Here is a 16,017-nt window from a genome sequence, read left to right as displayed (position 1 = left end):
TGTCACCTGAAAACCTAGTGATGGCTTTGCCTTGGATGAACGTGCCCTCTGGGTCATGCTGTGGTTCTGCAGATTATATGTATGCTTCTTTAGGTCATTGTTTTAAGTACTTCATATTAAATACTGTAGCAGGTTTTCAAGAGTATCAAGTACATCTTTACGGAAAAAGGTGTCTCCAGGACAGTTCCAGAATGTTCTATTTTTGGGTTAGATAATGACTTTACATTCTCTTCTAAAATAGAAGAAAGGTATGTATAATTATATGAATAACTTCTGTAAAATATATTTCTAAAGCAGTTTTTAATGATCTTGGTTAGCTGGCTCTTAATATAGGACTCTTAATATAGTCCTGCTGGCCTGTGAAGATGTTTTATAAATTCTTTTAGACATCTGATACAGTAACATAAAGTTTCAACCATTTTTCTGTATGATTGAATTTATGGTTGGGAAAGATGTTGAGCGTTTTTGCAAAAGAGTCCAAAGTCCCTCTGGTTGGCCTCTGCCACTGGATGCTGGAGGCAGCAGCAAGGCAAATATTCTCGAACATTTTGCATTACTCTGGTTAGTCCTGACCCAAAGTAGCACTGTTGGAGGAAAAGAAAGGAGAATATTCCTGACCTCTGTTTGACTGTTTTGAATTGTCTCCCCTAACTGGATTGCTTGTCTAGGTTATTCAGATCACCTGTCTTTCGTGATGCTTGTTTCAGTGGAGGCTTATTAACTACTATAAGTAAAATTTGAAATATTGAATTATTCTGAGATAAAGCATTTGAAGCTGTTAACTTTATCATTTATTAGTGAATGCTGTATTTCATGCATCACCAATATGACTGCTGCTTTTTTATTTTATTTGCAAATCTTGTAGAGTATCTTGTATCTTTCCCAACTAGCTCATTTTAACCAGTTATATATTCAAGGCTCTTCTCGTTGTTTGTGGTTTACCTATCTGTATCTAGTTGTGCAGAGGTTTGAATGTCTTGTATGAACAGACACAGCAGAGTAATGTTGCCAAATGAGGAACTGTTTTTTTGTTTTTGCTTTTAATTACTATTCGGCTTAGTGGTTTAATTGGTTTAGATTAGTAGCACTTGCATGTAACAATGAGGTAGAAATAGCTCAGAATTAAGTAACTTTGTAAAGATTACACATTCTTTGGTTATGGTGTCCTTGTGATGACCGTAAGTTACCTATATTGTGTGCAAATGAGTTTGCAAGGAAAGCAGTAACTATCCTTGTCAAGTCTTCTGATGTTAACGTATCTACCAGGTTAGTTGATCTCTAGCTCTACAAAGCTGTACCTGGTTTACTATAATCATGATAAAACAGTATGCAACAAATGTTTCAGTATTTTACATTTCAGCATACGTGATTTTATGAAGCAACTAAACTGGAGTTTCAGGCAACTGGAGTTGCTCAGATGCCAGTATGTGGCAAGAGTCAAATGTGATGGGCTAGCGTAGAGCTCCTTGGAGTCATTTGATGAAGAATAAAAATTTCCCTGCAGAAAAGAAAATGAATGTGCCATCACACTGGTCATTGCTGATGGATTTCATCAACACAAAGAGGTTCAGTAAAGGTTAATAGGAGTGTGTAATGTGGTGTAACACAAACTTCCAATTACTGAGGAGTTCTTTAATGTCAAGGTGAGGAGAAATATACCGTTGTGACTCATCTTTCCATACAGATCAAGCTGAAGTTAGCGAAGTTATCTGTGGTCTATTGGGCAGGGCACTGGAAAAGTAACCAAGAAGATTTTGTTCTCTTTGTAGTTATGAACTGTTGTGTGACATCTGGCTTGTCACTGAATTTATCTGTATTTTGGTATCCTCATGTACAGAATTGAGATTTTTAGATGCTTACTTCATAAAGTCTTTGGAGATCTGTGGATGATGAATTTTATACCAGCTCTTAATGGAAGTACTTCTCTTTATAAATGCTTTCCAGCCATTGGCCACAAAACAGCTCTAATGTCACGTATTTTGTTGAGGCATTAAAACTTGCTCCACCAAATTTGTTTTAGAGTAAGGAGGAACAAATAACAGAACAGCAGTGTTCTTGTTTAAAACAACAAGCACACCACCACAGGGTCAATGTGATAATGGAGAAATATAAAATATTTTACTAAGGAGAGCTTCACAGATGAGTCTACCAGAGAAGTGCACCATCTGTAGTTGATGTCTGCTGTGGTTGTACAATCTGAATACCATTCTGCTCAGTGGAAAAGCTCTGAATCCCACTCACATGCACATGTGATACTGGAGACTGCGTTTTCTTTGGCTTCAAATTCAGGTTTACTCCAACAGTGTCTATTTAATGAGTGACCCCTCACTTGTAATGAAGCATTTAGAGGCTGTGCAACAGTATATTTTTAAATCATTTGCTGGAAATTGCTCTATCATCTTGTGTGTAGAAGGGATGTGTGCTAGCATGTTAGGGCACCACAAGAGCCTAGGATTCAAACTTTCCCAGTTTGTGTCCCATCAATTTGAACATGCTTTAAAATTATATTGTTTTGTAAAATGCTGTGATAGGTTTTCCACATCAAGAACAATCTACATTCTTAGCTTTGGTTCAAAAGCTCAGAGACATGTTTTTAATAGTAGCGAGCCTGCTCTTGTCATAGATCCTTTATCATCAACAGAACTATTAATGGTGTAAGGCAGCACCTAATGCAGCTACATTATCAGTTTGCTCTACAAAGTGTGGGGTTGAGGTTTTATAACTGAAAACAAAATAAGTAAAAAATGAGTAGGTGTTTTAAAGCACCTTGAATAAATAACATTTGTTTTAAATTTTGTTCAGTAGTGCTAATAGCATACAATTGAAAAATTCTTTTATGAGAAAGGCATCAAAAATCAATGTGAGCTTTATGTGTATGTTTCCATAATCTCATTTTATACTGGAAATGTTGAGACTTAAACATCTGAAAGTGTTTTTCAATTGTGTGATTTTTTCCTAAATGGCACAGAGTAAACATACCTTTTTTTTTTTTTTTTTTTTTTTTTGTGTGTGTGTGGAAACAATGGTTAGATTGAAATGGTTATGTGAACTTTTATTTACATGCTGCACGTTCATTATAAAGTAATGCACACATAAATGTCAAGTATGTGAGAAACTATCTCAAACAGCAACATTTGTGAAGTATGTACAAATAGGGAAGAAGTAGCTATGATGACACCTCAGAGGCTTATATCAGTTTCTAAATATGCACCACATACTAACAGATTGGTTTTAAAGGATTATTACAAAATTGCTGTTGGTAAATGCACTTTTTAAATCAGGATGGTAATGATATTATCTGCCTTGGAAGATGACTGGGCAGAATCTTCATCAAAAATGGCTGCAGTGTTCTGCCTGAGTCCAAAGCACCCACAGACTTGTTGAAAGAGTGGTGCTAAGAACTGTTTATACATTTGTAAGCAATGTGAAATATTTTGGTATACAACATAATATCTGGATTTTGATAAAAAGCTGATCGAAGTAGATACAAAATACAAATAGGAACACAAACACCACATTTGTCCTCAGAGAAAACAAACAAAAAAACTATAGCTGACATAGAATCACAGAGTCATCTAGGTTGTAAGAAACCTCCAAGATCACCGAGTCCAACCTCTGACCTAACACTAACAAGTCCTCCACTAAACCATATCCCTAAGCTCTACATCTAAACGTCTTTTAAAGACCTCCAGGGATGGTGACTCAACCACTTCCCTGAACAGCCTATTCCAGTGCCTAACAACCCTTTCGGTCAAGAAGTTCTTCCTAATATCCAACCTAAACCTCCCCTGGCGCAACTTTAGCCCATTCCCCCTCGTCCTGTCACCAGGCATGTGGGAGAATAGACCAACTGCCACCTCGCTACAGCCTTCTTTAAGGTATCTATATGTGGCATCTTTCTGGAGTTGTCTTATTTCAAGAAGATATTTCTTTCCCTCCTTCTTCATTCAAGCTGCATGTTGTGTGTTAATTATTTTTTGGGGCGCTCGTTGATGTTGATTGCCCAATACTTGGATTGCAATAAATGCTTAAGACTGGAGTTTTGTGTAGGCTCCTTTGGGGTATGTTACTCCTAGATGATTGTTTACTGTGTGGGGTGGGACTCAAGTAAATCCATGAACAGCATTAAAATTTCTGACAGTGAAGTACTGTCTGTCTTTGCCTGGTGCCTATGTAAAATGATCTGGCAAAATAGATACTGCAGAAATAATCTATTTTTTGTCAGTTTTGTCAAATGATAAATGTTCCTGTCTCTGTGGAGAATTTCTTAACAAATGCTGACTTTGCTAACAGAAAGAAACAAACAGAAGTTGCTTATTTGTATCTGCTCAATCTTCTAGACAATTGGAAAACCACTTATCAAAAGAAATGTCCAACTGTGACTAACTTTTCATACATTTTTTGTCATGCAAATCAATTATTTACAGCATAGTTGAGACTGTTTTCTCTCCTTTTAGTAATAGTAATGTATCATTGTGTGCTAGAAAAGTTGATGAGAATTTTTCCATATCTATTATTGAAATCATATATCAACTTCATATATATATATATGTATGTATGTATATATTACAGGGCAGAGGAAATGGCTGATTTAAAGCATTGCTTAGAAGTGCTATTCAGAGTTGCAGTATTACAAGGTAGTTTGCAACTGTGCAATATAAAGGATAGCCCAGAAACCAGGTTCTTCCACCGCTGCTGGTGATAGCATTTTGTTTAATTGCAGCCTTACTGTCACAGTCCTGTTTTGTCAAGATGACAGTAAAATAAAACAATTTTATTTTAAAACTTACTACAAATTTTGAATGAATTTTGCATTGTTTCAGCTTTTTTTTTTTTTTTTTTTTTTAAATTAAAAACCAATTTATTTTGTAAAATGTAGTTACAGGAGAATGATGAGAGCCTGTAGGTCAGACCACCTTTGTGGTGGAAGGAAGAGAACCTGTTATTAATGACTCCTTTTGCAGTTATATTTTGTATGTGTTCATATCTGCTGAGATTCAGATTTCTTTTTTTTTTTGATAGGTACTACACTTTTGAGACTGAATCAAATTTCCCAGCCTGAGGGGAAATTTCCCAGTACTGAGAGATGCACACACTAGCCTGGCACCTCTTCTCTCCACACACAATCACTAGAGCACAAGAATACTAAAACCAGCTGCTGTTCTTTCCAGCCACATTATTTCTTCTCTTTTGCAACCTTCCACTAAAGGCTGAATAAATAACAGAAGTATTATTATGGCCATGATATTTTGAATATAAAATATGTATTAAGTAAATGTCTTGATTGTCAAGGTCTTGTAGATCAAGTAAATACCCCTAGTTTGTTGCAAATGTTCTTGAAGATTTCCAGTAGTTGGCAGGGCATGCACCATGCAAGATGTGTGGTCTTTTTTATTAGAACTTGTTTATTGGAGGGTAAAGATTATGCTTATATTTATTATGTTGGACCTTTGACTTTTAATTTAGGGGAAAAAATGAATGAATATTCTAATTAGTAGTATAATTATAAAATCCTAAATTATCAGTAGATAAATCATACCCACATATTTTGAAAGCAAGTTAATTATTAATTTTCAAAAGCACCAGTTTTTCAAACTTGAGAAGTGTGGCTTTTAAATATCGTCTCACAGTAAACTAATAGACTGTATGGTGTAATTCTCTGTTGCTGGAAAAAAACAGATTTTGACATCATTAATTAACTGGGAATGTTTTCCATTTACTGTTAATCAAGTGCACTTTACTACAGTTAGTATTTGTTACAATAACATTTATCCCTGTCTACTATGTTCTTGTATTTTCTTCAATAAATCAAAAACAAACAAACAAAAACACAATTCTCTGTTTTAGATGAATCATTGTGCTATCCTAAATTAATTAAGTCTCATAATAGGAAGTGGTATACAAGTAAATTACTGAAATGAGAAAAAGTTACTGAAATTAGAAAATTACAGTATATCCAGAATTCAGTGTTCTAAATATTTACTGACACCTTTGTATTTTAACCTTCTTATGAAATTGTCTGCAAAAGATATTTTATTAAATATTATTTGCTTACTAGGACATTTGCACAAGTTTTTACAGAGAAGTATACTACTACTAAAACAAGTCTGAAGTGTCATCGTGTCTTAAATATCAGTTTTGTTGGAAGAAATGGGTACAATAAGTGTATGCATTCTCTCACAGTAGATTCCTTTCTTCTCTCACCAGCCAAGACATGACTGGTCCTGACTTATTATTGTTTTAATCAATGAAATGATCATCCAGGTGCTTTGAGTTACTGTTTTTGATGTCCTTGTTCTTCCCTCTGTGGTGTTGTATACAATTCAGAGATGGGCAAATTTTATTGATGAATTTGGTTAAGAATACCATCTCATTTTAGTGAGTGTTGTGCTGTGGACTGTACTAAGAGTCAGCTTTAGAGGTTTGGAAGATTTTTTTTTTTTTTTTTTTTTTTGCACATAGGCTAAAGCTGGCAGAAGCCAAGCATGTTTTTCATCTTTCTTGCAGTATTGTGGTGTTATGATTATGTGAATAGGTTAAGGGTTCAGAAATGGGTAATGAGCAATGATTAGTTCATGACAACTCAAATGCATTTTAAGTAGAGATAAGCAAACAATAGCTAGACTGCAAGCCATCACTTCGAGCACAAGCTATAGAGGAATGACATGGGAAGGAGGAATTCTCCCTGTATTAAATGCTTTGAAGTTTGACTTGAAAGAATATTATGCTTTTTTTGTGTATTATGTGCTTACAAGCATTATTTATAAACACCGATAAAGGGGAAAAAAAAAAGTTGATGTGCAGAAACTGGAGGATCAAAATTGTTTTGAATACATTTTCAGTGCTTAGTCTGAGATACTCACACTGAGACCATAAATTAATGCTCATCCATGTTATACAAATGATACTTTTATGCTTGCATTCAGATAAAGACTTGTGTTTATGTGGTTTATGTTGGGTTTTCTTTGCATGGAAAGTTAAGAACATCTAGATACGCTTATAAGTATTCATAATGTACTGTATTGTATAAAGCTCATGAACTAGATATCTGCAAGAACTTCAGCTGAGAAGGAGGAGGATTCTAGGTTGCCAGGGCACAGTAGCTTGGCAAGCATATTTGGTTTGAAACGATTTTGGATAGAATATAAGGGTTTTAAACTTTCTATTTTCTGATGTTTGGTTGTGGGGAGCAGTAATTGAACTGTTGTGAAGGAAAATCACTTGTATCCTATGGCACATGAGATAAATATTTCTATTGTATCTTCTGAAGAGTTCTGTTACCAACCCAGTTGTTTAATCTCTATGACAGTGTCTTGGCGCACAGCAGCCTTCTGTCATGCAAATAAACATCAAATAAATACAGAATGTCAGCAACAGCGTAACATGAAACTAATAATTAGTTGTCAAAATTTCAGCCGATTCTCTGAATAATTTGTCTTTCCTCCCCCCAGAAATACAAAGAATATGAGAAGGATGTTGCAATAGAAGAAATTGATGGCCTTCAGCTTGTGAAAAAGTTAGCAAAGAACATGGAAGAAATGTTTCACAAAAAATCTGAAGCTGTACGGGTAAGCAGCAGATCAGTCTACTATTTCATTCTCTCACATAAGACTAAGTACAGAATTTAGGCTCTGCTCTGAAAAGCTGTACTAGCACTTGAAGGTGGAATGGAAATGCTAAAGTGTTCTGAAATATTTTTAGGATCAGTTCTTTAGAGAATAGATGTAAATTATTTACGCTATCAATAGATAAACTCAAGAATGGGTAGTTAGGTTTGGACTACCAGCTTTCCATTTAGATTTGTAAGGTATCGCTTGCATTTGGTCAAACATAACTATATATTGTTGTGCATTTATATGTTAGAGTTTGCAATATCAATCCAAAGCAAACTTCACTCCATTGCTCTCTAGCATAAAAATAGCACGGGGGGAGACTTCTGAGATCAACAGCTATCCTTTAGTTCAGATCCAGAAAAAGATGCAGATGTCTCAGCTGCGACTAAATCCAAAATTCCTTTAATTGTGGTAAGTACTACATCACTCTAAAGACAACTTATTAATGATAGTTAATTACCTACATTGTGCTTTCTGCACCTTTGCAGGTTTTAGTGGCTTTTTTTTTTGGATTTCCATTCTGACCCTTTTATGCTCAGATGTAACAGCTTTGTTGTCTTATTAGATTTTCTTTAAAATATGAAAAAAAAAAATTGACTTCTGTGTTGTTTGATATTGAATAGGAGCTTGTAACAAGTGTTCTAAAGAATAGCAAGTTTGCTGTTGTAGTTTACATTTACATTATTATTTGCTAGGAATTTAGGTGATTTTTGTAACTATAGTTCCTGCTGTATCAGCTATGTCAACAAACTGACAGTCCACTGTGGTGATGCCATTTGACATCTACTGTGCTGCAGATCAAGTGTGTCTGCTCAGTGGAGTTTGCATCTCAACTGTGGGGTGGAAGGCATCACCTATGGAAGGGGATTCCATTTGCGTAGCTGGAGATACAATTCAGCCTTCTATTTTTTTTGTTATAGTGCAAAAGGGAGGAAGGAATTTGGTGCTAGTTTAGAGGTTGAATTTTCTGGGTTGGCAGCAAAGTAAAACATATTTCAGCTTGTAAACTGAGTATGCTTGGCGGGGAAGCAGAGAAAGACAATAAACATGGAACCCCGCAGTGCTATTTTAACAGTGTGTTTTTCAGAGAAAAACTGCACTTTAAGATATGAGCAACAGCTTCCAGAAGCCTGCAGATTGCCTGCAGAAGTACATTGACTCTGGAGGGGCTGTTTTCCTTGTTCCTTAGTAGGGAAAACTACTGCCCTGAGAACATAAAAATGTGAAACAGCGTTCTTGGAGCAGCAGCCTTTTAGAGCCAGAAGTGAGCAGCAAGCTGCACACGAGGCAAGAGAACGTCTTTTCCATAAGTGTGGGGTGGTGTTAGGGAAGAGCACAGGGTATCTCAATTACAGCTTTGTAATTGGTGTTTTCTAATGATTGTGAGGTACAGAGCTGGTTTGGCCCCTTCATACGTATGGTGTTTTTCCTCTAAGGACAGGAAAAAAACAACCCAAAGCTTCACAAACCAATGTAGGCCACTGTGCTCTGTGTAAAAGTAATCCCAATTTCTCTCAAGCTAAAGCATGTATATAATGTTGTGCTGAAAAACCGAAGACGCAGACCCTTCTTTGGACAGTTTCCATCTTTGGAAAAGAAGTTAGAAGCTTCGTTTGGACAGGGCCGCTTTATTTTTAAAATTCATCTATGTAGTGTGCCTTCCAGGAAAGTTTTATTTAGTGTAATTCCATGAGGTGGACCACTTTGGACAGTTCAGAGCCATAGCTAGAGGTGCAGCGGGTGACCTTTTGTGCTCTGGTAGTAAGTTGAAAACCCACCAGAGTTCAAATTCCCAATAGAGCTTAGTAGTTTTGTCCTGATACGTTTTTCCCAACTTGCATCTTTGGTACACTATAGCTCACTTTCTCTTATCTGGAGAGGTGAGATAGGACTTTGAAAGCTCATATGGAGCTGAGACCTCTGCTCCATGTTTAGACAAAGTAATGTTATTCACCTTGCCTCTAAAATAATAGAATTTGGACCTAAATTTTGATGGAAATATACTGAGTACTGAAACCTAGAGGTTAGATTAATATTTTAGATGAAGTAGTGGTAATATTTGGATAAGTACCAAATGAAATACCAAATTATAAAATATCCCCCAGCACTAGAAACATAGGGTAACCATTGAGAAGGTTGAAATCCAAGTGCTCAAAAAATGTGTTTGTGTAAGCCCAAATAGTTACTCTAAAGCACAGATTAGATACAAGTAGATCATAATCCATAGTGTAATGTAAAATATTTTTTTAGATAAATTATTTTAATCAACGTACTTTCTCACCTTTTAGCAGATGTAACAACCTCTGACAACTATTGAGAGAGCCACAGTAATACCAAATGTTTAATTTGTGGAAAAGGGCAATAAGAAGATCTGGAAATATAGAAATAGGATTGCTTGGAAAGACCTTCAGGTTTGGGGGTGGGTTACATTGTGTTTCAAACACATTAATGTAAGCCTAGTTCTAGGCTACTAATCACTGTTGAACTTTTTCCTCCTCCCACTTTATAGTCTGGCTGATTTTTTCTTATCTTTGTCTCATCGCTTTTGATAGTGATTAGTTGGCTCGGTATGATTTTTGTTGTATTCATCCCCTGTTTGAATTACCCTTCACTATGCAATTATCCTATCACAGAATGTCCTATTTTTGTGCTGTCAGATACATAAAAATAAATGGAAAACTGAAAGTCCTAAACCAATTATATAACCTTTTGTCATCTACTTACTGATGGAGACCCTAGAAAGCAACTCCCCCCACTCCCAGAGTTTATTATGTACATTAGATTTATGGCAATTCAGGGTATTCCTGTTAACTGTTTCTTCCCAAACACTGCCCTACTTGATGGAATTTCAGACAGGCAGCTTCAGATCTTGTTTTGAAATATTTATGACACAAATGTTAAACGCATTGAAGAGTGGTTTTGATTCAGTGTTAGTAATATTTAGTTTTGTTTATAGCTCTTTATCTTTAAGACTATTTAAGACTTCTTTAAGATATTTAAGGTGAGATAAATGGAAGCGTTTCCTGCATTGTACAGTAGTGGTTTTAATTTTACAGCCAAACCCAAATAATCACTTTGACAGCCTTGTATAGTCTGCTGTCACTTGTGATATTAGTTAATTGCTTTCCATGGACTTTCAGTGATCCCGCTTACAGGAAATTGGCTTGATCTGACTTAATTTAAAGTTAGCTGTGCTTTAAAAACAAAACAAAACACATTTTTTTTTTTTTAGGAAGTCTCATGACACTATAGTGACTCCACTCACATTTGAAACTGAAAGGAGTAGGGCATGATGACAGTGCTCAATAACAAATGACTACTGTAACAAACCTAAGGGCAGAAAAGAGGTGGAATTAAAACAATGCATTTGCTGTTTTTATTTTTTCTGTTAAGGGTGTCATAGAAAAAAAAAATGAGGGAAGTGAAAAAAGTCAGTATGAAAGATAAATTATTAGGGAATATTAAAAACTATTTTTAAAACTTTATGTAGTTAAATTTCTATTTTCAGTAGATTGACACTGTAAGATGGCAAATGAAGTGTTAAGGATTATTTTTCTTTCAGGCAACTACCATTGCTGCAGTGGAAAATGCAAATAAAAGATTTTTTTTTATTAACTTTTTCTACTGTAGCTACCTGGTGTTCATTGTGGAGCTGATTCTCGTTATAACTGTGCTGTGAAAAGTAATTGATGTTGTACAGTAATTCAGTTTCTGTGCGTTCATGCATCAGTAAGCCAGTGGAGTTTATCTAGAGAAAGCCAGGAATTTAAAGCTTTTTATCATGAAATTCCACATGCAGAGAAACAGTCTTCCAAGGAGTAAAATATCAGCATTTACATTTAACAAACATTTACAATGAGGAGAAATAGATTTTTATTTTTCCTCACCAATGATTTTTACACCAGTCTTCAAACTGTTTTCAGATACTATTAGGGTGATATTGTCTATGCACGGATAAAAAAATGTACTGTCTTTGAAATATTTATGCTTATTCATATACTGTTTGCACATTTTAGTTTATGAATGTGTATATATGTGTGAGTACGTACCTTTACACATGCTTACATGCTGAGGTTTCTATATATAATACATAGAATATATGAATATGTGTTATATAGAATATATAGAATAGATGCAGTTTACTATTGATTTGTATGTGTGTGCATATACATGAATTAAGCAAGCAATATGTTAAACTACATGTACTTCATCCACATATCACAAGGTAAATACTGGTGAACTGTTATCCTGACTAATTAATAGATTTTTATTTTTAAAATATATAGAATCATTAAGGTTGGAAAAGACCTCCAAGATCATCTGATCCAACCATCACCCTACTATGTCATCCACTAAGCCATGTCCCTTAGCACCAGGTCCAACCTTTCCTTAAACACCCCCAGGGTCGGTGATGCTACCACCTCCCTGAGCAACCCATTCCAATGCCTGGCTGCTCTTTCTGAGAAGAAATGTCTCCTCATTTCCAACCTCAGCCTCCCCTGGCACAACTTGAGGCCATTCCCTCTTGTCCTATCACTGGTTATCTGTGAGAAGAGATATCTGTGGGAGACCCCCAGCTCCCCACACCTTCCTTTCAGGTAGCTGTAGAGAGCAATTAGGTCTCCCTGAGCCTCCTCTTCTCCAGACTAAACAACCCCAGTTCCCTCAGCTGCTCCCCATAGGACTTGTGTTCTAGGCCCTTCACCAGCTTCATAGCCTCTCCCTGGACATGCTTCAGGGCCTCTATGTCCTTCTTGTATTGAGGGGTCGAAAACTAAACACAATATTCAAGGTACAGCTTCACCAGAGCATTGTACAAGGGGACGATCACCTCCCTGGCCCTGCTGGCTGCACTATTCCTGATACAAGCCAGGATGCTGTTGGCCTTGTTGGCCACCTGGGCACACTGCCAGCTCATGTTCAGGCAAGCATCAGCCAGCACCCCTAGATCCTTTTCCTCTGCACAGCTTTTGAGTCACTCAGCCCCACGCCTGTACTGTTTCACGGGGTTGTGGCTGGAGTGCAGGACTCAGCACTTAGCCATGTTGAACTTCATCCCATTGGCCTCTACCCATTGACCCATCATGGCAAGGTCCTTCTGCAGGGCCTTCCTACCCTCCAGCATATTGACATTTCCCCCCCAACTTATCAATAAAGATATTAAAGATGTTGGGCCCTGACACTGACCCCTGGGGAACGCCACCAGTGACTAGTCACCTGCTGGATTTCACTCTGTTCACCACTGCTCGCAGGGCCTGGCTGTCCAGACAGTTTTTAACCCAGCAAAGATACACATCTGCATGTATCTCTCTGTGTATATGTATATACACATTCATGTTAATAACTATTATATATGAGCTTGGTTGTATGAACTCAGAGTCCGTGGCAAGTAGCCTAAAGCTGACAGCAAAAATTCCTGAACAGATGAAGTTTCTTTCTCTGTGGGAATGTTTTGCAGAGTTCTGAATAATTTGTTTATGAAAACTAAGTAAAGAATTCATATGGAATGAATGAATGTAGCATTTACTTGCAAACTACCCACAAGTACTTTCTTTTATTCTTGGCTGGTTTTGGTATTTAACTGACTTCTGTTGTGCTGCTTAACGTGAGTGCTTATCTGTTTGATCAGACACATTGTTCAGAGAAGGCAGTGTTTGTTTTCTGGTTGATTGAGGGTGACATTTAGAAGTGGATTTTGAAGGTAAATGCTTAAGTAGACCAATTTCCTACCCACTGTTTAAACATCTTTCCATTCTAAGACTTATTCCAGTCATGTGCTTTAATATTGCTGCTTCCAGATGATGTTACTGAACTCATACAAAAGTGTCATATCAGAAAATTAAATAAAACTCAAGGGTTGGAAAGGTGTCATTAATAAGAAACGCTCAGTAATTAGGTAGGTTTTATTTAATCTTTTTTTTTTCTTTTTTTTTTTTTTTTTCTTAAAGTATTTTTTTCATTATATTATTCAGTGGACATTTGACTGCTTTTGCCCCAATTTGCAGTTGAGCCTGTTGTCTCTTCTGCTAGTGGTTAAATCCTTACAAGTGTCATGGGTGGGTATAGGGATGAGACTCTAGTATCACTGATGAAAGTCAGAGAAAACTCAGTCATAAGAAAGGATTGAAGAGCATACTGGTGTGGAAAGGCACTAGGGAAATATGTTTGGGGAAGTTAATTTAATAAATGAGAGGTAGAGAAAAAAATATTATGATAAGGTGTTATATTGAAAATGGGAGCCTGATGAAGGACTAAATCTAAAACAAGCTAAGAAAAAAAATGTCATACATGCACCTTTCTGTTGTTTTGTATCATTTTTTTTCTTAATACATAATCTATGAAATAAGAATTGTTGGATTGTAATCTCCAGTTTACATTCCTGCATGGTGGGGAATTTTTGTAAAAACCTGTTAAATAAAGGAGGATGAGGCTGTTGATCTTACGTTGTCATGTCAATGCAGAGCATTTGCTGAGGACAGGACATGCTTGTGTGGTGGGCTTTTTGTATCTAGATTAATTTCTTAAAATATTGGCTTCCAAGTACCTAAAGAAACAAGTGAGGTAATTGTGAGGAGTATTCCAGGTGAACTATTGAACTTTTTTTTTGAGAGAATTTAAATGCACGTTATTCAGTGTTCCTTGTGGATTTTATTACATTATCTTTTTATTCTTATTTTCTATCATTTTGATCAAGGCTAGATTGGGAATGGCATTTTTGAGACACAAAGAGTCATCGGTATTTCAGAGTCATGTAATAGAAGATGAAAAAGTCTTAAACATCAAGGCTTATTACTTTGCTAGCTTCACTATTTCTAATTGTATAATAAACGCATTCCCACTATCCACACATTTCCCTCATTGAGCTAATTTGCATCTGCAGAATTTTAAGGGAAGGAAAATGAATATCAACATGTACTGTTTAAAATTGTGCTGCTCAGTGAATGCTATTCTGATCTCTAATTTTTTAATTCTCTAAAACATTTTTTTTAACTGATGAAAAACACTTTAAATATATAAAATTACCGGAGGAAAAAAAAATTTAAATGGCTGTGGGTGGAAGGAAATTGTGGTGAATCAACCCAGTGTCACTATAAATAGTTTAAAATGACAGAATAAAGACATAATGAATAAAAGAGTGATGGCTATAATTCTGTTAATTGCAGGCAACAAATTAAAGGTTTTCAGCAATATTTTTGTATTCACATTTAGTATTTTAACTGTAATTGTTGCTAGTTACTTTTGGTATCATTTGAATTTTGCTCAATTTTACTGGTCCTTCACATGTAGGTGAGGAAATTTCTGTTCTGAAGTCATTAAAAGCTTTAAATTTTAGTGAATTATTACACTGGAAAATGAAAACTGGTTGGTAATGCTCTAACAGTCAGTGGAGTATTCTGTAGCATAGCACATAACCCTTGATAATCATAGTTTGAAGAATATTTAGAGACACTGTGAATATTTTCTTGTTTAGTGCCCTTGTATTTAATTATTGCTTTTCCTGATGTGCAGAAATTAATTTCTTCATCAAATGTAGCATTAGCAACTGTATTCCAGCACAGTTGAGCTAGATCATATATTGCTTCTTTGCTGCTTAGTTCTCTGAGCTTCCCAATAAATGTATTTGTAAACAGATGCTGCAATGAATTCTCAAAGATTAAAATAAATAAAAGAAACATATGCTTTGTTTTTTTTATTGGGCATCTGGTAGGCTTCTCTCATCCTTTGCCTGCATTCCTGTCACAGAGTGGTGGTGGTGTGAGTGCTTAGCCTGTCCTCAGGCATGTTTTTGTGCCCAAAGGGAATGAAGGGAAAAGCTGCAATCACCTTAGTGTGTGCCTGCGCTACCTGCATGGCAGGATGCGGTGGGAGGGAGAATGGGAGTCAGGAGTATTCTGCTGCCCTCTCTGAAACGGAGCACAGAGATAAGCACATTGATCAAATCTTCATCTAACTCTTAAATGTCTTAAAATCCAGTTTAGCTGAGTCTGCAGAAAACTATTCTGCGTCTGGTGGAGGAGGATTAAAAGAGGCAAAACCTGACAAACCCAGTTATTTGCTCTTTCACATGCATACAGAGTTTGAGTGTTTAACATTTCTTCCACAGACTGGAAAGAAAACTGGGAAAAACTTGAGATTCTTCACTGTCTGCCTAATCATTTATTTTTAACAGTTCAGGAATGCTGTCATTGTAAAGACTAATCATTTCAAAACAGTTCTGTAAATCCATTTTTTCCCCTCTGGTTAGAAAGAATTTTCTTCTTTCAGCTTCTGTGTACTAATCTGCATGAGAAGTAGAAAACTGGAACTTGGTAGATCCATTTTTGAGGAAGAGGCAGTAGTTCCGATTTTCAGAATTATATACGTAATGTGGTACATGCAATCTCCATAAACTGCCTCCTGAATG

General features: G+C 36.1%; 1 protein-coding gene across 1 annotated transcript in view; it reads left to right on the top strand.

Moving 5' to 3' along the window:
* CACNA2D3 (calcium voltage-gated channel auxiliary subunit alpha2delta 3) overlaps nt 1-16,017 on the top strand; it is a 437,646-nt gene that overhangs the window by 81,763 nt on the left and 339,866 nt on the right. Inside the window, exon 3 of the mRNA XM_035337879.1 lies at nt 7,452-7,568. Within this exon, the coding sequence (XP_035193770.1) occupies nt 7,452-7,568 (117 nt within the window). The remainder of the gene's footprint in view (nt 1-7,451; nt 7,569-16,017) is intronic.

The sequence above is a fragment of the Oxyura jamaicensis genome, chromosome 12 (genome assembly GCF_011077185.1).
Source record: "Oxyura jamaicensis isolate SHBP4307 breed ruddy duck chromosome 12, BPBGC_Ojam_1.0, whole genome shotgun sequence".
In the NCBI taxonomy this organism is placed as follows: Eukaryota; Metazoa; Chordata; class Aves; order Anseriformes; family Anatidae; genus Oxyura; species Oxyura jamaicensis.
This window is presented reverse-complemented; position numbering and strand designations above follow the sequence as displayed.